This window comes from Pseudonaja textilis, chromosome 6 (genome assembly GCF_049901715.1).
Source record: "Pseudonaja textilis isolate UNSWEBS1 chromosome 6, rPseTex1.2, whole genome shotgun sequence".
NCBI classification, from domain to species: Eukaryota; Metazoa; Chordata; class Lepidosauria; order Squamata; family Elapidae; genus Pseudonaja; species Pseudonaja textilis.
In genome coordinates, this window is record NC_141995.1 from 33,771,782 (window position 1) to 33,797,290 (window position 25,509).

At 35.5% G+C, this 25,509-nt stretch overlaps 1 protein-coding gene and 1 long non-coding RNA gene across 2 annotated transcripts in view; one reads left to right on the forward strand and one right to left on the reverse strand.

Moving 5' to 3' along the window:
- The window catches only part of LOC148125447 (uncharacterized), a 95,656-nt gene extending 71,424 nt beyond the window's left edge, over positions 1–24,232 (forward strand). The window contains exons 4-6 of the long non-coding RNA XR_015744133.1: positions 18,545–19,241; positions 19,975–19,996; positions 23,378–24,232. This is a non-coding gene — a long non-coding RNA (uncharacterized LOC148125447). The remainder of the gene's footprint in view (positions 1–18,544; positions 19,242–19,974; positions 19,997–23,377) is intronic.
- SYNPO2 (synaptopodin 2) overlaps positions 1–25,509 on the reverse strand; it is a 96,509-nt gene that overhangs the window by 15,325 nt on the left and 55,675 nt on the right. The window contains exons 2-4 of the mRNA XM_026697962.2: positions 14,945–15,096; positions 11,138–11,916; positions 4,313–6,549 (exon numbers count right to left, since the gene is read on the reverse strand). Of these exons, the coding sequence (XP_026553747.2) occupies positions 4,313–6,549; positions 11,138–11,916; positions 14,945–15,096 (3,168 nt within the window). The remainder of the gene's footprint in view (positions 1–4,312; positions 6,550–11,137; positions 11,917–14,944; positions 15,097–25,509) is intronic.

The window sequence follows — 25,509 nt, forward strand, 5'->3', positions numbered from 1 at the left end:
GGAGTGATAGTAATTGGTTTATTTAAACAGTAGGAACAGATACCATTCATTGAAGTCACTCACACTACTCAGCAGCTGGCCGTGGCTTTCAGTCATTCCTATCCCTAGGCCATATTTGACCAAGAGGCGAGAAGCACTGTATTCTATTACCAATCCCCTTTGGGAACCATTCCCTGTGAAGTAAAATATGAAAAGCATTCTAAAGCTCTCTCCAACTCAGGAAGAGAACATGCCTTCCCTGGGCCATATAGGGGGGCATGGTAGTGTTTCCAGAAAATGCTCTTTAAAAGTAAACATTGAAGTGGCACCTTATGCAAATCCACAACATCTTCATAAATAAATTTGTAGGTGGTTATTTTTGAAAAGAGCACTTAATAAATGTAAGCGTAATATTCTTTTTTGGGAGAAACCTGGAGAGAGATTATTATAAAAGATACCTTTACATAGAAGCAATCTTTGATTTGAATAAATATGTTCAACAAGTTAAAACTAACATTTATTTTGCAGACTTCTTTGTAGACAAATCATGCTACATTATGAATGCTATGAATGAAGTTATGTCAGAATCGTAATTCTCAATAACTTGGTCAGTCAGTGGGCAGTGGGGGATGGGAGCCAGGGTAAAAAAAAAAATCAAGACAGTGATCATAATCCTTTTGTATATTTCTTCATATCACACACAAGAAAGGAGTGGAGCTTTGGTTATAAGATCATGGCTGCTGTTTTCACTTTTTTTGTTCAGGCCCCAAAGCATTCATTAATCTACTTTAGAAAGCATAGATTTCAATAAAAAGCAAGGATCCCACCCTATTAGTTTCAATTTATAATCCAATCCTGATGCATAGGATAAGAGTCAGTCACCATACTTCAAGCTGAGGAATTCTCTAGGGGAGAACTTGAGAAGAACAACATAAATATGAAATTACAGAATAATAAAAGATACATAGAAGCAGAATAACCATCCTTGGGAGAATAAGCCACTGAAACAAAATGACATTATGGGTCAGCAGAACTGGGAAATGATTCCAATTAATTAATTCCTAGGTCCAGCATTTGGTAGAAAGACATAAGATTATGTTAATCTAAGAGCCAGTTTGCTAGTGGTAATATAGTTAAGGGGCAGTCTATTCATTCAAGAATATGGATTCAGTGGAGTTATTGATTGGATTCAGTGGAGTATTCTGAGTTATTTTAGGGAAGGAAACAAATTAGGAAGAAAGAAAAGCTAATATTTTAAAATTGCCGATCAATATTTGGGAAATGAAAGAAAATAAAAACAAAGAAGAAAGGAACAATTTTAATGTAAGGGAAAAATACAGCAAATTGCAATTGGAAAATGAACAAAAAGATCTCAAGAGGATTAAAATATTGGTACCATATAATCTTAGTTTGTGTTGAAAAGAATCCTTTGTATAGATTTCTGTGCAGAATACATTGAGTCATTAAAAAAACCAGTCACCCTTGACTTCCAATATTGGCTAATTCAGATAAATAATTTATCTAAAGCCAACTAGCACTTGAACACCAGACACAGGTCCTGTGGTAATTAAGATAAATACTTGTTCAATATATTTAAGACCGAGGTGCTAGTCTAGCAGTTTTTTATGCAATATTGATAAAAATATGTATTGTCAAGGAATGCTTGATCTGCATATATAAAACGTTAAATCTCTTCCAAACACATAATACTATAAGGCACATTTCATAACTTTTTCCTTTTTAAATTTGACCTTCAACGTGCCCAAATCTTCAACCTCACAATGACCCCAAAAAAACCCCATCTATATTATAGAGGAAATACTATTCTCCCTTGTCTTGTGTCCATAATTTCACAGTCTCCAGCAATCTGTTCATATAACATATTCTATGGCTTCTCTTACATTTTTCTTTTTAATCATGATGTCATGCCATAATGGTGGAAATGGAAACCAGGAAATGATGCTTTGGTTTATGTTTCTGTGTATCAGGGCATACATTGTCTATAAAGACATTTTAATTATGATTATTGGTAAAGGTGAGTAGGTGCATGTATATGATTCACAATCATTTATATTTTAGTAATATTGAATCAGAAGTTTCTGAAATTAATTTCATATCATTCTTTTAATGGCTGGACAAATTATAATATGTCTCTTTCTTGGGTTGCCCTAGCCAAGTGATTATTGTGAACAGAGTACAAGTTAATTTCATTTTCAAAGAAATATAAGAAGTCAAGAAGTTTCAATAGATGATTGACAGAAGAGCTCCTTGGCATCTCCAATTAACAGGACAAAGTAGCAGTGTTGACAAAGATCTTATCCTGAGCTTCAGAGACAAAATAGACAACACTAAACTTGATGGGTACTGTGCAGTTCCTAAAGCAGACTTCAATATGTTTTTCCCGTCAGTAGTACATAAAATGTCTTTACATAAAATGTTATTATTCAACTGTTTCACTATATTTGCAGCTTATCGCAAATTAAGACTAGAATTTTCATAGTTTTAAATTAATTCATACTATTTAGGTACAATCCTACGGGAAAATATTCTGAAGGTAAATTCTTCAGACAATAGTAGGAATTACCTTGTAAAAGACATAGGACCATGCTATTGGTTTGTTGTACTAGTTTGACTAATTATTAGCAAACAAATTCAGTGAAAGAACAGGAAAAGTCCATCAATTAGTTATTTCATGTGAAAATAAACTCATCTGAGTGCATTGATCTGTAAATATCCACCTACTGATTGAAACATTACTGGACATAAAAATGTTGTCCGTTTGTATGCACAGACTGAAATAAGCAGGTATAATCTTAGCAGAAGGTGGCATGGTAACAGTGTCTTGATCCTCCTGGTCCACCACATATTAATTAAAAGAGTGAGAACAAGAATATAATGAAAAGAAATACAAGTGAAAGAAGCAAGATTAGAAAGTCCCAAGTGAAAACAAGAATGTGCCCCAGAGATGAGCAATGAGGTGAGGAATCAAGCTATATCATATTTCAATCAGGTTTTAGGCACATCACTACTCTGGTTGCAAGACTGATATGTCCTTTCAGATTTTAGTCACTCTGCTTTCACAATGACATATTGCACCATTTCCAAAGCTGTAGAAGCCAGTTTATCTTCTTGGCTCTTCAAGAGCTCTAATAGTTTTTTTCTAATGATACATAATATGACAGTTGTAGAACTATGCTAATGTTGAAGAGATCAACATTATTTAAAAAGGGAAACACCCTAAACTTCCTTCCCTAATGTCCTTCTTTTTCCAAAACTTGCTATAATCTTCCTTAAAAGATATTTATAGTTGCAAGAAGTCGGAGATCAGAGGTAATTCATGACAGTGTGTCATATTTAATCTACCCTGAAGGCCCCATTCTATGAAAGTATCACAACTGAACAACAACAACAAAAAAGCAACCTATCTGTGCTTAATGTATACAAATTATCCTCTTACGGTGATAGGAATTAAATGAAACACAGCCTTATTATCTGATTGTCTGCACAAGGATTAATGTTTACATAGATATATTCTCAAAATCATGTACTTCTGCTGGCCTATCTGTAATCTTAGCTGAGAATCAAGGAATTGCCACTTTGATTTTACAATTTTGCATATTCAACTTTTGATTGTGGGAACATAAAAAGAAAGTTATACATTCCCACTCTCATGATGTAATACAAAAAGTTAACAGTAAGATTCACCCCATTATAATGAGGAGGCTTAACAGAATTTTTATAAGGATTCAGTTGCAGAATTGAGTCAGATCTATATTGTATACACAATGAATTCATGAGTAATAATATTGCCATTTTCCAGAAATAATTGGTTGGCTATACTCAGGCATTTGGATTAGCATATTTTCGTTCCCTAACAGTAGAACTTTATGAAAACTACGTTCTAATTGATAAAATGCAGGAACAGAATCCACTGAGTATGTGTGTATCAAAGCACTGCCTACTCACTTTATACTAGTACATGACTGTGATAGAATATCCTATGTGCCTACTTGAATAATAGTAATAACATTATTGTATACATAAATGCATACAATTTTTGCAAGTTAATATTCATTTTAATTCATGTAAAATAATTGATGTATGCACAGTTACCTGAAGTAATTATCTCTGAATTTATTACATCATGATAAATGTGCATAAATTTTCAGGCTTAAGCCTTTTTGGGACCCCAATTTTATGTGATATATTTGAAAATTATTAAGTAAGCTGAGGATCATTTTTGGCTGTCAGGTTATGATTATAAAGAATTCATGACAAGTGAATAGTGAGTTGTATCTATGTTTTACTCTTCAATGACTGTCGGTTTCCACACCTGTGCTGTGACACCAACTTTCTTGGCTGAGAATTTTGGCTTGGGAACAGAAAATACAGGAGATGCTGCTGGTTCTTGCTTCAAAAATGTAGGACAGCCCATTGATGTATAGGGCTCAATTACAGGACTAGAAGCACTTGATGGGAAGAATGGTTGTGAGCTGTAGGCTGGTACAGAATATACTGAAGAAGCTTGAGCATTAGAGGGAGAACCAGCATTGAGTACCCTTGATGGTACAGCTTGTTTCAAGGCAGACACTGAATCGATCTTTGAAGGATGTTTGGGAAGGAGATTTTCCTTAGTATCAAATGGAGGTTGGAAAGTAAATAAAGATGCATTAAGCTGGTATGGCTGATGCTTCATCACTTCTAAGGAGCTTAATTGTTTCTTAGATTTTTTCTTAGTAGTTTTGGTAGCTCCAGATTGCTGTGACTGAGACTTGACAGCAGCAAGAGGATAAGATGGACACTGAATGGGATTATAAGCTACAGGAGGCGGTGCTCGGACATTAGATGAATATTTCCAAGATGCTGGTAATGAAGGAGTTGGGGATGAAGGCCGGGGCCGATTGGCCTGCACAGTTTCTGAGTCTACTACATACTTTTCCATCCGTGATTGCCTTTTAGCGAAGAGCTGAGCCCCCTTACCACTCATAGCTGGAGGCATCTCAAAAGCTGGCCCCACTCCACCAGCAAGGACAGCATTTCCTAATGGAGTGATGGGTGTTGTTTTGGGGGTATAATTTTGGTGGGGTGATGAAACTTGAGGACCCTTAAAAGAAGATTCCAGGTGAAGAGTACCAGGAGGCTGTGGAGGTTGTGGAGGCTGTGGAGGGGGATAAGCTGGTTGTGCTACTTTGATGGCTGCTGGGCTTGCTACTTCTGGAGATTTTGGAACCGGAAAGATGGGAGCTTGAGCAACAGCAACAACTGGAGGTGACCAGACTGGTGAAATAGGTGTTGTGGAAGTCGGAGAAACCTTTACTGAGGGTTTGGGAGCAACTGGGGGTGGGATCTTTTGTTTGGCAGCCTGGATTTGCATGAAATTGCAGGCCTCTGCTCCCAAACTGAGGTAGTCTTCTTCAGGACCAGATTCAAAGCCACCAGTGGCAGGTTTTTTGCCTTCTGTATTCTGTACGAGGGACAAAAGAGCAGGATTTGGACTCATTTTGGGGGCTTCTTTAAATGTAAACATAGGCTTTGCAGTGCTTCTTCTCTTGGCCTCCTGTAATATTCCAGTTCTTATTGCAGGCACAGCAATCCGTTCATCCCTGGATGCAATCTGCTCTGTTGATTCTGTTGGAGACCACAATGTTGACTGACTCATGCTTGTGGCCATTGGAGTCAAAACAGTTCTATATAATGTTTCAGGTGGTGGGCTAACTGAAGTATAGGGAGGTGGGGCAGGAAGATCGGAGGGAAGAGCCACCATGCTTCTTGGGGGTGAAAAGGGAGCCGCTGCTCTGTTCTGAACACCAGGGAAAGGCTTGGCTGTTCTGTTTGAAGTAGGTAAGCTAACAGCTTCTGGAGGGGGATGTATCATATTTATCTCTGGGACAACCCTGATGCCATTTTGCTGAACTATTGTTCTAGGACTATGGTTCATTTCTATGTAGCTTTTGCTGATGTGGCTTTTCTGCATTCTGGCAGATTCTTCTTGTTTTGCTTGATAAAAGGAAGAACTCATATTTTGGATGGTGTCTGTTGAAGTGGCCTCTTGGTGTGCCTCAATTCTATGCACACTCTGCATCTTCACTGCTTCTTGTTCAGCAGTGACCTGGTCTACCCTTTGACGTCTTTTGGCAAACATGAGTGCCCCTTTGCCCTTGGTCTCTGGAAGCAGCTGTGACATCTCGTCCCCACGTTTGGGTGTTTTTTCAATCTCAAGTAGTCCAGTATCCCAATCAAATGTCACAATGCGTTCTTCTTTATCCAGGTCAGAGAAGAAATCTTCATCAATTTCTGACTCACTTGTGCCAAATAAAGTTACTTCAAAAGTGTTCTCCTTCTCACCTTCTTCACCCTCGTCTTCTTCACCTTCGTCTTCGTAACGTTCTAGTTCCCCAGTGCCGTAGCTAACTAAAGTGTATTTTCTGGCCCTTTGGCGACGCTTCTTAAACATCAACACTCCTTTGGAATTGGGATTTGGAGCTGCTGTCAGTAAGAGAGCAATACTTTTACATTTAGACTTGGCTTCCTTCACCTGCTTCTCTGATAGGCTCTCACTCCTTCTCAGCCCTATAGGAAAAGAGTAAAGAACATATTTTAGTGCATAATATGACAACAATTTTAACAATAGCTATGTGGGTTATAAGACTGTAATACAATTCTTTCTTTCTTTGGAGCCTGATTCCTCTCCCCTACAAAGGAAGTATGGGCAGGGCATTAAGATTAATCTTTTCCCACAGTTGCAACCATGACCATTCCATAGCAAGCATTCCTTCATTGGTGACATTCTTTGATTAATCTTTTCTTCTCACAGATTTGCTATCTCAACTTACACAAAATTTCGATGTTATATATTCACCCAGAAAGAAGCAGATATATGGACCAAGTAAGAGAGAAGATAAATAAGTGGGCCATATTTTTATGATGGATATTAACTTGGATCTGCAGAGCTTTGAGAGGTTTTAGGATTTAGATATACTAATTCAAAGAAGACTCATTTATGTAATGATTAATAATTCATACAGGAAATTTTCTTGCTGAAACATTAGCTGGATGGAAATAATCACATTTAAGTAATTTATTACTAAATTTTAATCTAGTACAAGTTCTCCTTCTCTCCAACTTTGGGCTAGTAGGCTTTAGGATGAATTTTTTTTTTTCTGGTATGTGCACTATTAGAATTTGATTTTTAAATTTTAGTTTAAAAAAAAAATTTAAAATGTAAATTATTTTGTTAATTTTTATTTATTTTGTGCCTTTGGGTTGGTTTCTGACTCCTGGAAACTGGTTGGACAAGCCCCTGCAGTTTTATGCTAAGATTTTAGTTGTGGTTTGCCATTGCCTTCTTCCTAGGGCTAAGAGAGAGGGACTGGCTCAAAGTCACCCAACCAGAAGGGTTTCATTGGAGTCATTTTTTAAGGAGAAGAATCCTACAGTAATCTCCATGAAAGTACACTGTTTAATAATTATCTATTACCAACTTTTGAATAAAAGGGAGCAGAATATAATAAATCTCTTCTAGTAGAGACTGCAGAGGTAATAACATAAATATACTATGAGATCAGACCACAATATATAGATTCTAAGTGGTAGCAGTGGTAACAATGGGACTTAAAATGTGTGTGAGTGTATGTATGTGTATGAATACCTAAAATAAAGTAGGAATATTTTATGCCATTCCTAACCAATAAATATAAAAAATAAACCTTGATTATTTGGAATTTTGAGAACATGTGGGATTTGGAGAGGCAGTTTGTTTGTGTGTACGTGGTATATGTATATGTATGTGAGTTTGTTGATAAAATTCAATCATGTGAGAATAATCAGCCTCAAGGCATCAATTGATCAAAATGCTACCTGTCAACTCTTCTCTGCTTACTTGTCTTCATTTTCTGGATAGTATGCTACTTTTTTTTAAATGAAGGAATGGACTGTGGCCACCCACAATTTAAATATTCTTACGGGCCTGATGTATATCATAGAAGCATTCTTCAATTGATCCTGAAACTGCATAGTTGCATATTCCCCTTCTTTTAATTTTTAAATAGTATGAAATATCTAAAAGGCCAGGAGGGAAAAGGAAGCTTGCTAACACCAATGGTTCCATACTACGTCTCTAGGTGACATGTTGAGGTTTCCAGACCTAGGGCAAGGAAATGACAACACGCAATGGATCCTTCGCCATTTAGTCTGGCATTTTCTTTAGACTCTAGAGAGAATATTTTTGCCAACATGTATTCTTAGAATGAACAGTATGTCCCTGTCAAGAATATATTCTGGAATACCAGATGGCTGACAATGGTGGACTGGAAGACATGTAAACTAATTGATGCTTTATTTTCATAAAATTGATTTATTTTCATTTATTTTCATAAGCAATGTATTTTATTTCACCCCCTTTTTATTGAATAATTGCTATCTGGTTTGAAATGGATTGTCCATATTGAGCATTCAGGACAAGCAGGTCACCAATTCATATAGTTAGCTGAATAAAGTCTAATGGATGCAGGCTATAGACTATATAGGCTACAAAGTATATATATTATGCCCAAGTTGTGATATGTTGTTCATTCAAATGAAAAGATCAGATTCAAAGGGAACAAACAGATCTAACTTATATAATGTATTATTGATGACATGCAGATACTACAAGAAACCATTGGCTATCTTACTATCAAACTGTCTGAAAGTAATAATGAAAGTAATTTAAATTAAACCAAGGGTGAAAAATAAGTTGATGTATTATTGGAGCCCAAGCAGGAATGAACATCCAAAGAGGATTTATGTCTGTGTAGCTTTTCATAACATGTAAAAATTGTGTTTGCAATTGGTTTTAAAAGCAGTTCATTATAAAATAGAGTAACCTACTGAGCTCATAGTCCAGTTTCAGATAAAATCCTAAAATATTATGAACACCTATTTTTGATTCCCTTTGCTCCCTGAAAGTAAGACTTGTACAAATATTTACATGTTTTCTAACACATTTATTTTTAAATTAGAACACAAATCTGTCCAAATGCTTTATGAATGCAATGTGATTGCTGATTGGAAATATACCTGACTTTAGAAAGTTTAAAGCTAAACTAATATGGAACAAAAATACTAAATAGTGTGGGTTTATAATCTAAAATGAACATAAATTTTATATATAATCAGGCTGCTAATAACATTTTTAAGAGCTGAAGAGGATAGAAACTTGATCCTGTTTAAATCATCCTGTTTTAATCTACATTGCCTGTTATACAGTATTACATTTTCACATTTTAGTTCAAGTATCGCCCATTCTGCAATGCAAAGATATTTGTCCAAATATTAGGAAATAGAATCTAAGCTGCACTACCTGGGAATCAGTCCAATGGATAGGAACATACTTTTGAGAACACAAACAAAGGACTGGCTCATAAAATCCCCATATATTTGGCAAAAAATAACGGAAGCAGATAATTGTAATGTAATTCTTATATTAGAGACATATATTATATTATATTAAATCAGAGCTCTGTCAAAATTATAAAGTGTAGGATAGTTATTTATTTGATTTTATACTGCAAAACATGTAGATGCTCTGTTGGTTTATTCGGCTGTAATCTGCTTGAGAGTTAGACTAAGGTTAGAAGTATAAAATGGCACCAGCTCCACCCCAACCGGTTAGGCTATTTCGGAATTTGAATCTTTTCCATGGTAGTGAAAATGTAATAATAATACATTATAGGTAACAATTTGCTGTTGCTTCATAAAAATAAAACCAGTTATCCTAAAAGTTAGCTCTTATGCTTCATAAACCATCTCTATTGTTACATTGCTATGTTATAGGTAGAGCCACATAAATATAATCACTTGCAAGGTGTCCTTGAAATTGTGAGTACTTCCTAAATTAATTTGTGACATGGAAATCTATCTTTATCTTTTCTCTTTTCATGTTAAGTTTTGGAATCCTAAGTGCATTCAAGCTGAAGTAGCTCCACGTATCAGTTGAAAAATATTAGTATGATTGCTTTGTTCTACTCATTTCTCTTTAAAGTAATGATGTAATCTGTCAGGCATAAGTAGGCCAAAATGCCAAGGTTGTGTGCTCTTCCTTTATACATCATTTAATATGACATAAATATGTGGCTCACATATGGACACGTTATATCTAAGCAACAGTTTAATCCACAGGTTACTACAAATGGCTGTTTTCCTAAAAATACGCATACGGAGGAATTTGCAATGGGTGAACATGCCTAACCTGGCATGCTCTGTTAAGATAGTTCAGGGCTAGAGTATGTCATCATGCCTTGGCCATTTTGCAATGAAATCCTTTGATGGAATTCTTGAAATAGTCAGAAATGATTGCCCAGATGCCAACAATAGAATTGAAAAAACAAGCAGATGCTCTGACAAAATATTTTTCAAGTAAGTCTTTTCAAATTTTATTACTGCTTGGTCCTTAGGTTACTTCCAGTTGCAGTCTTTGCCTAGATTTTCTACTCATTTCCAGGTATACGAAGCAGAAGGAATAGTCAGTTCACCTTACAAACTGGGGAAGCCTTGCAAAACTGAAAAGATCATATAACTAGCCAAAAATACACATGCTGGTGTCTGTCAAAGTAACCTTCAGCAAGCATCATCAAACCTCACTACTTGGTCCTTTCCTTTCCTTTCCTTTCCTTTCCTTTCCTTTCCTTTCCTTTCCTTTCTTTCCTTTCCTGTCTTTCCTTTCCTTTCCTTTCCCCTTCCCTTCTCTTCCCTTCTCTTTCCTCTTTTCTTTCTTATTTTCTTCTGGGATTTTTTAAAAGTTAAGTTTTAAGCCATTCTTAAATTATCTAATAGCCTTTTTATACAAACATATCCAGAAGAAAAAAGTTAGTCAATATCTCAGACACAAACAGGTTTGTGTTACAAAACGTGCTCTGCAGTTAGAGTTACAAAGCTTATCGCCTGCTTGTCATAATTCATTTTAACTGAGTTTGCAAAAACAGTTTGAAAGCATTAATAAAGAAATAGCAGTTGTTTAAGGAAGAGTGAAGAAAGAAGAAAATGAAGACTTATTCAGGTAATCCCTCTTTGAAATATTTATTGCTGCTAAGCAGATGGTTGCAACTGTTCTCTGCCAGATTGCCTTTCACAAAGTATAACCCTCATGCTCTGCCACCCAGTTTAGCCACGCTGTACTTACTGGCGTGCCTTGCCCGGTGTTTGTGAGGTCTGCTGGGTTCCTTCTCGGAGGGCTGTTCGTCTTCCCCCTGCTCTGTGCCTTCTGATGAGATTCCAAAGGAGACTACAGAAGGAGGTGCTTCTGACTGCCCTCCTTCCACTTGAGACTCTACACACCCCTTTTCGGCCAGAAATCTGGATGCTTCTGTTGCCTGGTCAGAACAGTCCAGAATCACTTCAACCTTAGTTAGAGAGGGTTCCTTTCTCTCACCTTCATGAGTCTCTTGGATCTCTTTGCCACCAACAATCTGGACTATCTTGCCTGTCCACTGGGCAGAGGGCTCTTTTAGCCAGCTAATCGCTTCTTGTCTTAGGACTGATCCTGTCTCCAGAGGCTTGCTCTCTTGGACTTCCACAACAGTCAGACCAGACCCAGTGCTGCTGCTTTTATTCCTGTCAGGTGGAAAGGACAACTGTAACTCAACTGTAGAGCCGGGCTTGCCTCCAGTGAAGGCAGATGCCTCCGTGCAGTGTACTTTAGGGGCTTCAATCACTTTGGGAGGGATTTTGTAGCAGGGGATTATTTCTTGCTTTGCTTCAGAAAAATCCACAGTAGTTTGCTTTGTATTTGTTGGGAGTGTTTCCTCAGTTGGCACTATGATCTGCGATTCCTGGTGGGGACTTGGCATTGCTGTTCTGATTTGTAGGGTTGTGCTTTCTTTATATTCCTTATTTTTAATGTCAGTGAGGTTTTCGTTTTCTAGTTCAGAACTTAAAGTTTCATTTGCCCCATTGGAGAATCTGCAGATATACAAACATACAACAAATTGTACAAAGTGTGCATAATTTGATATTCATGACCTTGAAAACCATTTTATCTATTAGTATTATATATAGAAAACTGCCAGTTTGGTGTAGTGGTTAAAGCATCAAGTTAAACCTGGGAGGCCACATTGCAATGGCTAATATAAATATCATCTGGAAAAGCAGATATATTGATATAAATATAAAAAGCAGGCTAGTTAGAACAATGGTCTGTAATGATATATGGGAATGAGAACTGGACATTAAGAATGGCTGATCGAAGAAGTGTTATTGCAAATCCTATTACAGGCAATGCTAATCTTACTATACATCTAAGGCTACAATTCTGGATGATAATGTGCACATATTCTACCTGTCTACATAGATTTTTTTGCCACAGGTGAATTTAAAATAAAATTAGAAGCGGGTCATAAATCTGGAGAATCTACAGCTATTATATTACATGGCACAGTCATTCGAAAAGTTATATATGATATATGAAAGGCACGTTGCTCAGTATTGCTGTGATACTTCACAACTAGTTTGCACCAGTTGCTGGAAATACAATTTGGCTTTGGACCAATCCATAACATTTATTCAAACATGACGGAACTAGCATGAAAGACAAACATATTAATTTATGAAGTCCTGTGATTGTAGATGGTTTTGATCACGTTATATTACTTGGACAATCAATGCTTGAGCTCCATACTTACACATAATAAATTCATAAACATTTCCTTGTAAGAAGAAAAACTGGGTATAAGCCAGATACTTGTTAATCTTTATTGGTAGCTTGGGTTCTTAGGTTGTATATGTGCAGGGAAAAATCAAGAGAGAGAGAGAGAGAGAGGGAGGGAGGGAGGAGGAAGGGAGAGAGAGAGAGAGAGACAGACTGGATTTTGAAAATCTCTCTGTGTGTGTGTGTGTGTGTGCGCGCGCGCATGTAGACTTATTTTCTCTACAGTCTCACACACAGTAAGGCCGAAATATTTGGATCTTATTGGTAAGAATCATGTACTTTCATCAAATAATTACTTATCCTGTAAGGAATTTGATCAGAAAACCCAACTTGCTCAATTCTCCACAAATTATATTTGCTATTTGGTAAAGATGACCAGGAGATCATTTCCAGTTCTTTTACACTCATTATTCTCTCTCTGTCAAAGTGTCTGGAGCCTTCTTATATGAAGGCTGCACCAATTCAAAACAGTGGTGGGATTCAATTTTTTTTACTACCGGTTCTGTAGGCGTGGCTTGGTGGGCGTGGCAGGGGAAGGATACTTTAAAACCTCCAGTCAGAGGTGGTATTTGCTGGTTCTGCAAACTACTCAAAATTTCTACTACCGGTTCTCCAGAACTGGTCAGAACCTGCTGAATACCACCTCTGGGTATCACCCATGAGGCCCTGGGCTTTTATTAAATTCAGAAATCTACCAGTTCAGCTCCTGCTGCAGAGAAACTGCTAAAAACAGTTTTGCAATATCTCCTTTGTAGTTCTGCAGCAGTTTCCCCTCATTCTCATTACCTTCTGGCTCCCCTGAAAGAAGCCCATACAGAAGCCCATTTTTAATTTGTTTGGGTACTTTAAGACAAGAAGAAATGTGCATTAGCACAAAAGTCAGCTTAGAATTGGGAAAAGGCTATGTAAAGCCATTCTGTGGAGAAGACTTTAACGTAGATTTCCTAAGCACCTTTTCTCTGTCCTGACAATATAGGTACTAATATTTGGCTAATATTACTTTGATTATGCAATACAGTAGGAATTAAATTGGCCAAGAAGACATGGGTAATTCTTATTTCTCCTCCCCTGTTATATAAATTAAGTATCTGCACAATACTTAAGATAGGTGCAATTGAAATGCAATTATTGAACTGAGATGTAATTATTGAACTGTTAATGCTTCAATGGGAGGGAAGGAGGAAGGGAGGGAGGGACGAAGGAAGGAAGAAAGGAAGGAAAGAAGAAGGAAGGAAGGAATCTAAGAACTGTAATTTAGAAGAGAAAACCAGGAAGACTTCATATCATGATACATTACCTTATGATTAGCTGATATAATTTCATTAATAAATGTTGCATTACAGAAAAAACGTCTATCTCTACAAACTTGATTTTGAGGAATTTAAATTCTATATAACATAGCTTTGAAATATCATTACACAGAATAAAGTTCCACACAGTAATAACATATGAAAGAACATTAATCTTATTAATCATTGCTCAACCTGACATTTATTTATTTATTTGTTTATTTATTTATTTAGTAGTTACCCACCACAAACCAGAAACCTGAATAACAAAAGATAATTTAATTCTTTTGGTCCCATGTATGGAGAAAAAGCTTTGCTTTTAGGTTCCCAAAACTGCCTGGTCTAGCACATAAAACCTGCAAATTACATAAACTAGTTTGAAATTTTGCATCTTCTCAATCTCAAATAATTTTATGTTGCAACTGATAGCACAATCAGTCCTGCTCATGTTTACTCAAAAGCCATTTGGTAGATTTAAGGCTACAAGCTTAACTCTTTTAGTTAATTACCATTTCATTATTCATGTAAGCACGTTTGCTCTAACAAATATGTAGTCATTGTGGTAAGTGAATTTATAGTAGCATTAGCATAAAAAAGGAGTGTAGATTGCATAAACTTCCATAAGGGTCTACATCCCCTTTTCTCTGAAAAAATAAACTGAAAAATTGTTAGTGTCTTGGGTGATGGTGCAAGTCAAAGAAACAGAACTCATATCAACAATTTTGTGTTGAAATTGTTTTCCAGATGTGTTTCTGGATTTAATTCAGAATGATTGTGACTAGCTACTTAAGAATCTGCTTACAAATATCTAAACTTTCCTGGGAATTATGATCTGTTAAGTTCACAATCAAAAAAATCACCTCTAGGCAAGATGGGTGGCATATAAGTTTCATAATAAATAAAATTAAATACATAATTAAAAGAATGTAATCCATAGGCTAATGGTTGAGGTTGTACTATATCAAGATAAGAAATAAATCTGAATTCCTTATACCTTTTGATAAGCATTTGAAGAGTGTCAGTCAGGCCTTCCATCAGAAGAAGAACTTCAGAATAAGTCAACTCAGCGCAAGGTTTGCCGTTGATAGATATCACTTCATCTCCTTCACATAACCCAGCCTTGGATGCTTTACTCTTATTTCGAATCTAAAACAGATTTGAAGTTTGAAAAAAAATGAAATATTATTAATCAACCAGTGTGTTTGGCTTATTTAGAGAAAATAGACCTGTCAAAACATCTGAGTTGATGTTTTTCTTTATAGCGATGAAATAGTTTCCTTGTACATTTTTAACCCATAAAAATACTTTTGTTACAATTATCAGTTTTAAATTTAGATTTTAACAATACATAATTGTGCAGGATTTTTTTTTAACAAACCAAGAATCTCAGAATGTATTTCTGCACTGGACTATGCTTTGTCCTGCATTCAAAATGCTAATGAGAGATTTGTCATATGAATGAACAGATGATTCAATTAGTTCATTAGTACTTCAATATATATTTAAATTCAGCTACATATAAGAAGACTCGGAGAATGGACTATGAAGCTAACTGGTCATTCACATAGCATATTAATCTCACCATTGCAAGTTAAAGAGAGATGTAAATGTTAATTTAAAGAAATAACTGAATATTTGAATATCACTTTAATAGTACAATAGGAATATCTGTAACCAGTTTTTTTTCTATCTCTAATGCATCTCATGAAATCAACAATAATTGCACTTGAGTGTTGATAATACTGCATTAACCAGAACAACAGAATATATATAAACATTTTTCTTTGTAAGTTACTATAAGCAGGGAATACTTTCTTTTTTTCTGTAATTGTATAATGTGTCTCTGTGTGTTCTGAAATTCCAACGTAAAATGCTAAAATGCAATATTCCACTTTAATCTTCTATTTTATCCTGTTGCATATGTAGGCCTGATTTGGTATCAATGGAATTAATGTGAACTTAAGAGCCTTAGAGAAGGGGGGAGCTTTCTTCCAAATGTAATATCTCCTGCCTTACCAATATTCAACATTCCTGCAAGATTCGCTAAGCATGAGTCATACTGAGCTGCATTAAAAATAACTTTAAAACCCAAACTCTTGGCTCATTGGAAACCCAGCTGCTACACAGACTGGGTTAGAGATAGATTGGGATTTTAGTGGAATTAAAAAGGTACAAGTCTTCATCAAAGCATTTCCATCTTTAAATGACACCTAAAATGTTTAATAGGTTCCAAGACCAACATTAAATCTACATTCTTGTATGTTTGCATAATAAAAAAGTATAAAATTTTGATATGAGCTACATACAATATTAGCTGGACTGTTGCATAAGCACTAGATATATTATCAAGTATGGTCATGTATAGTTGGAAAGACTCGGATAATAGTTTTAAGAGCACTCAGCAGTGCAGTAACCAAGGCTTAATAAAAATAACAGTTTAAATAATGAAAGAACCTTGGATTGCTATGCCCCCTTAACATTCTATATGTGATGCTACTTTACTAACAAGTCATACTTTAGGCATTATCTTTAATAGGGAAGGAACTTTTGTGCATATAGTTCCACAAAAACAGGCAGCCCTGAAAATTTGGAAAATGATATTTGGTGATAAATGTATAGGCAAGTGAGAACAACATTGAGGAATGGAAGATCTACATGTTTGCTCAATTTATGGCATTGTGCATTGCGCTTAATGGCATATCTGAAACTATGTGCAATGGAGCTGAGGCGCATGAATATGCATAATTGATTACACTAGAATTACTTAATAAAAATAAAGCACATAATAATTGCTAAAAAGTCATACATCAATTCAAGAATGAGGTTATCACATTGTTCATTGTATCACTCGTTTTTTGATATCAGGTATACTTTCCAGAACATTGAATTCAGTTAGATTTTTGCTTCCACCGTGCAACTTTCCTGTGGTGACCATTGTGGCAGCCGAGTCACATCAATACTGAATCCATTTCAACTTGTTTAAAAACTACAATTCAATTTTCAGGGCTGCCTGTTTTTGTGGAACTATATGCACAAAAGTTCCTTCCCTATTAAAGATAATGCCTAAAGTATGACTTGTTAGTAAAGTAGCATACCATTTTACCACCTTTACAATGCATTGGAATCAGACCTTGGCTAAGCATGCTTTAAGCTCTCATGAATCTGTCCTTAAAAGAAACTGCAAATCATTAGTCTCTTGAGAACAATTTCCAGTTAGTAATGCTTGGCATTATTGTGGGCCATTCATCTTAATTGTATAAAATACCAGGCGTTCATTAGGACAATAACAAAGCACTCTGTAGCTTTTTGTTCCTTCCATAAAAGATAAACATTTACAAATATGGTGTGGTATGCTGCGAATGTGTTTCCTTGAGGAAATACATAAACATTTGTGCTGCCTTGGAAAAAGCAAACTTTGGAACTGTTTAATACCAGTTGCTATTAAATACAATGTTTGTTGCTTGGAACATCAATAGAATTCGTTCCCATTTTGCACCTTTCAGTAGTATTGCATTGTATTTGCCATAATTTCTAGCCAGCATGGCATTTGAACTGAAATCCACTCTAGTTGAAGACCTTGTATACCAGGGGTATCAAACTCACATCATCATGGTGGCATCATGTGTCATCTTGGGACTTTTTCCCCCTTTGTTAAACCGGGCATGGGTGTGGCCAGCACGTGACATATCTGGCCTACGGGCCAGGAGTTTGACAGCCCTGCAGTATACTATCCAGTATGATTTAAAATAGCCTTATACGTGGTAATGTGATAATAGATAGGTGATAACATACTAGTATTTGTTCTCTTACAACAAAGAAGTATGCATATTTTACAAAATAATGAATATTAAAGGAATATTTCCTTCTATAACATGATATAAGGAAGGAACAAATAATGTAGAACCATTTTGGTCTAGTGGTTAAGACACCAGGCTATAAACCAGAAAACAGTGATTTCTAGTCCTGCCATAGGCATAAAAGCCAGCTGGATGACCTTGGGCCAGTCATTCTCTCTTAGCCCAATCCACCTCAAAGAGTTGTTGTGGGGAAAATAGGAGGAAAATATGTTGGATATGTCTTTGAATATTAGTAGCTCAGGTTGGTAGTAATGTTATTGGTTTGAGTTCTGAGCTTGGCAATTTGGCTGCAAACATTTCATCCCCATTTGAAGAGACATATTCAGTGCGCTTTGGATTGTGCTTGTCTGTAGGAGCACTTTTGTATCTGTACACAGTTGTAACTGTGATGGCCCGGGGCATGGCACAATGGCAACACAGGCAGCTGGCAGTTCAAACCACTCCTTTATTGCTCCAAATTTCCCAAAATGCTCCCATGTTTCTGGGAAATCCCAGAGCAAGCCTGACTTGGCCTGACTTGGCCTGGTCTTCCCCATTTTCTTCCAAAGCCAATGAAGCCACCCCCTTGATCTCAGTTCTGGCTCATCTTCCTCCGCAGAATCAGGTTCTGACGGGGGCATGACAGTAACCCAGGCAAAGTCAAGGAGGAAAAGGGAATTCCTGGAAGCCTGGTTTTCTACCAATAAATCAATAAATAGACACATTGCCATTGATCCCTTCTTTCTTTCTTTCCAGAGAAAGCAAAGGCTGGAGAAAGTATTTGGATAATTCTAAGTGGAGATCGACCCACCACTTAGAATGAAAGAACAACACCAAGCACCATCCTGAAGGCAGCATTTAAAGACCAACAAATGGTCACACTGCAAATAAAGTTATATCTTTACAGATCGTAAAAAATCAGACCACATCACACACAGCCGATCAAATCAACCTGAAATCAGACCATGACATCATCAGAAGACATCTGAAGAACAACCCCAGCATTAATTTACATCACGCAGATGGTACTCAAAACCAACAACTATGACTCAGCAACTACAGCCAGCCAATCATACAACCTGAAATTAGACCAGGACTCAGAAAGTATTTAAAGGCCAGTCTCCCCAGATAAACACAATCCAAAGCGCACTGAAAATGTCTCTTCCAATGGGGATGAAATGTTTGCAACTAAATCGCCAAGCTCAGAGCTCAAACCAACAACACACGTTGGATATGTTTGCCGTCTTTGTCTTATTTGTAAAAGTAATAAAAGTGGGATAAAAATAAATAAAGTAAAGAGAATATTCTAGTTTCCATATCCCATATAATTAAAGACTATGATGGAAGACTGGTTTTAAGCAATTTCCCCATCTTGTTTTCTCTGGTGGATTATAGCTCCCAGTGACATTCAGCAAAAAGGACGCTGAAAATAAAAATTCTACCATGATTGAAAAGGTAAACCCACAGCCCTAATTCTCTATTTCCCACTTAATCCCTTCTTTCTTTCTCTCCAGAGAAAGCAAAGGCTCGGGAGAAAGTATTTGGAGAATTTAATATGGCTCAATAAGGCTTTTATACTTCGGGGCCCTAAAGATTGATCCAATAGTTTGGATTTGATAGCACCACTTAAAGAGAGTTGTCTGAAAACATCAAGTTATGAAAAGATGCTTTAAAGGGATAACCTCAAAATGACTTCCTTTCAGTTTTATAAACTTTGACTCCCAGAATTTCCCACCTATCATAACCATCAATGAGATTTCTGGGAGTCAAACTCACATCTGTAAGGCCATCAGGTTTGAGAAGTCTTTCTTAAAGCATTTATTTATTTATTTATTTGTTTGTTTGTTTGTTTGTTAAATATATCATATCTTATCCACAATGACTCTGGATCTAGATTAAACAAAAATTTTCATAATAATGATGAGGATCTTAAATTCATCACAGTAGCTGTGCCAGGAATACAGTTTTGTGCAAGTATATCAACATTTTGTTTTGATGTCTTTTTTAACAGAATTCTGGAAAAGACAAATTCCCTTCATTTAAGATACCATTATCTTTCTATGCTAAGTTCCTTCTGACAAGCAGGGTACTTTTTGTGTATCTTAAAATATCCTGATGTTTGATATGTCTAGATAGCAGCTGCCTACTAGAACTCTCAAAGGTTTCCTCTTCTTTTCCTCTGTTGCAGAGAATGTTGTTCCCCATGAAAGGTGAGTATCAGAAGATAAAGTGTTCTTTTAAGCATCTTCAGTCAGTCACAAAGTATTGCACAGGAATATGTTCCATTAATGCAAGGCCAAATTATCTGGAACATAATGTCTATCTTTCTTGAGACTACCTTTCTATCTCTCTGTGGTCCATTCTATAATCAGAGCCTTACCTATGCCTAGGTATACACTATACTGCATTTGGCTAAATACAGACTAATAATTGCAAGCTAACAAAATATATACCAGCAGACCTTAGAAATCATGTCAGTAATGGACTACGTTCTTGTGATTAACCAGTGCTGGTTTCCATTCACTTTCAGTTCCAATTTAAGTGGCTGTCTCTTATTTATAAAACTGAACTGAAACACTGACTCAGAGGCATTCCAACAGGGTTTTCCAAACCAACAGTTGTTATCTTTTTTGTTTACATCTTACCAACCATTCTATCAAAGAATCTGAATTTTACCATGATTGAAACAAAATTCCCACTTACATCAAGAATTTCTAATTTAACTAGCATTAGTCAAAAAGCAGTTATTTATACATCTGTTCTCCATCTCTCAACACACATTCTCTCAAGTCTTAAGGGTTTCGAAAATGAATATTGCCCAAATGCAAAAAAACATGCAAAAAAGTGCTCCATGTCTTTCTTCCATTGCACATGTTGCTGACTGTAATCACCTCCGTATTCCCACATTTTCAAGTAGGGAATCCAGAAAGTTGTTACTGAATGCACACATTTCCTGATTGACAACTAGCAAGTGGAACACAGGTGTCCTCTTTTCCCTGCCCACCCAGTTTTATTCTTCCCATCATGCCTTGCAGTTCATCCCTCAGCCCATTCCTAAGTATTTAGCCAGCTGGAGATTGCTTTCTGTCTTATGCAGCAAAGGAGTCATTCTCTCACACATTCTCTGCCACTAAAAACCACAAATTCTATGGCAGTTAGTAGGATATCATTTAAATCATGTCTGCATCCTACACATGGTACACCAGCTATCTGTTGAGAACCAGTCTTCTATATCACACTCACTTGAAATATTTTCAAAGGACCAATACACATTTAAAAATAAGAATGTCTTAGCCAAAAGCCTTGACATTGAGTAGAAAGGTCTAAATTGTATTTAAGATAGAATTTCACCTGAAGCAACAGAGCAGTAAGTCTTGAATTCACTGGGTTAGGGTGACAGTGAAAATCTAGCTCTGCTAACAGATGTTTGAAAAAATGATGAGCTGCTTTGGTTCTTCTGTATATTTTCATTAGTAATTTCATATACTGAGATCATGTGGAATGTTTATTTTGGAAAATAATTCTACTTCTTACTTTCAGATAAATGCTTAGAAATGAATTCATATTGAACAATTAAATTGTTCTGCCTATATGCTTCAATGCTCATCCATTTCAATTGAAAAATAAAATTAAGGATAAATAAACCTAGGCAGTTTGTGTTAATATTTAATTGTATAAATATTTTCTTTAGAACAAACTATGTTGGAAAACTGCAGAAATCATCCTAGATAACCTGTCAAATCTGTTACAATAATAACATACTGAATGATAACAGAAATTGCTTGCACTATTGAATAATGCATACCATGCCTCAGGAAATACTGTACCTAAATCTGATCAGTGGAAGAGTCAAACTCACTTATTTTCTAATCTGAAAATAAGAACTTTGGTAATGAAATTCTAGATTAAACTCACATCATAATATACCAGATATAGATTGCATGAAAAGTTCCATCTATATATTAGTAAATGTGGTCACTTTTCATATGTTACCCGAATAGACGAGAGTTGCTTATGGCTAAAACAGATGTTTGCTTTAATAATAACAATACAGGGCAGAAGTGAATTAACAAACATACCATAAGGGAAGAAATTTACATCTGAATCTACATGTCTACAATTATCATAGTACATTAGTACATGCTAATGTACTAATTGACACCTATTCTAGCTGCCTCTCCATTTTACAATGACTCAGTTACTTTGGGTTCTAAATGGGGCTACTAAAATACAAAACATGCTATGTCCCAACAAATAAACCACATAAAGGCTTAACTCAATGGCCTAGTTCACACAATATGCCAAGGCAATGGTTGACTTCTCACAAAATTGCTAAACTTCAAACTATGCAATCACTCTAGCATGCTACTGAATATAAAATCACCTTGTGAGTTTTGTTTTTCAGGTATCTTCCTAATGCACCAAGTGAAAAGTGATGGAAACTCTAACAAACATTTAATTCAATTTTACAGCTGAAATGATATGCAAAATAATATCTCAGGGCTAAAATATAAGAAAGAAATTTAAATTGAACTTCTGATTGTTTTTCACTACTATGAATGGGTTTGCAATTCTGGCAGACAAAAATCTACTCATAGTTGAACCAGCTACATCCATCCCATAAGCCCAATTTACAGTATGGGACTAACTCATTCAAAAGAGGTTTTTCTAAAGTACTGAGTTCAGTTCCCTGTTTTGTAGAAGGAAGTGAAAATATTTCAGGCAGATATAGGTCCATCTCTTCAGAAGATGGTCCTGTGAATATACTCCTCCATCTATCTGGGTAACTGATTAATGATCAATATGACTTCAGGTACATGTGTTTTTTCCCCTAAGTGTTCTTTGATCTATCTACAGTATGCTACTAAAACTCTTACGGTGCAAAAACGGTGCATCATAGCACACAACTTACACAACTAAATGGGCTAACTTACAGATTGTGTCCAAAAACTTGGATCTATAACTCCTGTGGAAATAAAAATTTGGCAAATTTTATAGAACATTTTATGACATAAAACATCATAAAACATTAGCTTTGGTCAAATGCTAATGTCTGGTTGTGCTGTACCATTCAACATGGGCTCTTTCAGGGCAGATACATCTCTGAATATCTTACTGAATTTTAAAGAATTTCTCCAGTACATTAGAAGCTGTCCCATTGTTGAAGGCCATAGTTAAAGGAATACAATAAGAAAATATCTCTGAAGAAATGACCCAGTAGATCAAGGGTTGTCTTATCAAATCTAAATATGCCCAGATCTTTTGCTCTCTCTTCATAAATTTAGTCTGAATTATAATTGAGATACCCAGAATCTGAAAAGGAGTCTGAATAAAGCAGAATAAAAACCAATTTCCTATTATTTGGTAACCATCCTTTCATTAACGTGCTTACAATATGTAGAGCACAGTGCAGTAATCCAAACAGCAGGTGACTAAGCCATGAGTGACTATGAGCTTTTGATCCAGGACTTGTCCTTCTTTCATCTCCAATTTCAGAACTTCACCAGTTTTTTGTGCAGTCATGTTGTTTCTTTAACTAGCTTTTTCTTTATATGGATTTTAATTGTCTTGCTGTCATGTAACTAATACAGGATGGATGGATGGCTGAAGATCACACCTAAATACATGGCAGTGAAATGGGGTAAGACATAGTTCTGGATCCTGCACAAACATTACCTGGGATAATTGATACTAATCCACTTTGACATTAATAGGCTATTTCTAGCTGAAAATAAAGTGTCAAAGGGATAAAGATTCTTGAATAATTTAAAAAATTTCTTTAAAAAATGAAAGAAAGCAGCGGAGGGAAAAAGGAAAAAAGAGGGTAGAATCTGGAAAATGGAGGAGACCACCTGGAACTTAAAAAAAATGATAGTGGAATTTTAACAAGGCTTGCAAAAGATATATTGTAGCTGAAACTTTGTTACAAAAGAACAAAGCCCCTGGAAAGAGAAAGTGAGAAAAGAAGCAAGAAACAGTTTTGGATTATTGGATGATTCCTGGAATTTTGGATGGAGGATCCTAATGAAATAAAATAAAATCAATTGGGGGTTGTTTAAAATTTTTTCAAATGGCATCACTCCTTGAAGAGTTAAAAATGAGACTTAAAGAACAAAAAGAAGAAGCACAAGATGGAAGAGGATCTTTTGGCTTCGTATTTCAATTTTTAGAAGATCCTGAACTATGAAAAACAACAAGAAATGCTAGCAGAACAAGAAGGGTGGGACAACGAAGAAGCCATCTTCAATGACCAAGCAATTTTAAGCGGGGTAAAAAAGGAAAAACTTCAGTACTGAAGCAAAACCAAAAAAAAAAATTGAAAGTAATTTAAGTAATTTGAAAAGTAATCATAATATCAGGAAGAAGCAGAAGGGAGGATCACAGAAGGGAGAATCAGATAGAAAAGGGAATAAAAAGGGGAGGGAGAAGAAGAGAGGGAAGAAGGAAAGGAAAAGAAGCTACAAAAGACAGAAACAAGATATAGAGGTTCAGGAAAAATGTACAAGAATTAAAGGAATAAACCTATTTAAAAGACACAGAGACAAAATTTAACTTAAGGAGAGGATTCTGCAAAGGTGCATGGGATAGCATTTTTATATAATATGTTAGATGATTAAAGTGATAGAAAAAATTTATATTGATGTGTAGTGGAATATTTATTTGTAAAGAGAATAAGGCTCTCAATGATTTAAAAAGAACGTTTAAAAAAAACTGAAAAGAAACATGGAAGATTTTTATCAGTTGATAAGATGAACTTGAATAAGAATAATAACTTTATTGACTACTGTTAATAACTACTGTTTGGTTTTTTATTTAAAGACAGTAATAAATAAAATATGAAATATAGATGATTAAAATGAAAGACAACTGATATTACTAGGTAATGTTTGTTAAAAGAAATAGAAATGTAAAAGATTGTTATTAATATTAATGGCAGAGCTGTACTTGAATAGAATAATTATTCCATTTACTATTGTTATACATATATACACAGATATATATACATACATACTTTTTTCCTTTAAGAATTTAGTGTGTTTTTAATGGAATGTACCAAGCAGAATTCAACTGAAAATAGGTATGTGTTATAAAATAGAGGTTAGAAAATGAATGTTATAACTGTACAGATGTAACTTAATTTTTTAAATAAGATTTGAAAAAAGATACAAAGGTGTTACACTCCAGTCTAGTAATTACAGGGGAAAATTTGTTTTATGAGAAAAGATAATATGAAATTATAAATAGGACAGATGAAAGTATAAAAACATTGATTTGAAAGATTTTAAAAATTAGAAAAAGATATGTAATTGAATTAAGAAAGGAATGAGATAATTTAAAATAAGGCTATAGGAAGTAAAGAAAGGGAAAAGCTATTGAAAAAATTGTGAAAATAGTTATAAGATATGGATTAGAATGTATAAGATAAATATGTATTAAGTTTATGTCTGTATGGAGAAGTGATAACCTGGGGCCATGTTGTTCTCAAAAAAAGATATTTTATTTGTATGTTTTGTGAAAACTTAAATAAAACTTTTATTTAAAAAAACCCACATTAGCTGGGATGAATGCATTCTTAGGCCCTCTGAGCAACCTTATTTTCCTTTATTCTATTTACTACATACTGTGTATATACCTTTCCTGGTCCTCTTCTCTATGATTCTAAATATATGGATCAGTGTTCAAACATAGGGCAAAAGGGGTCTTTTTGACAAAGGCAAAGAAA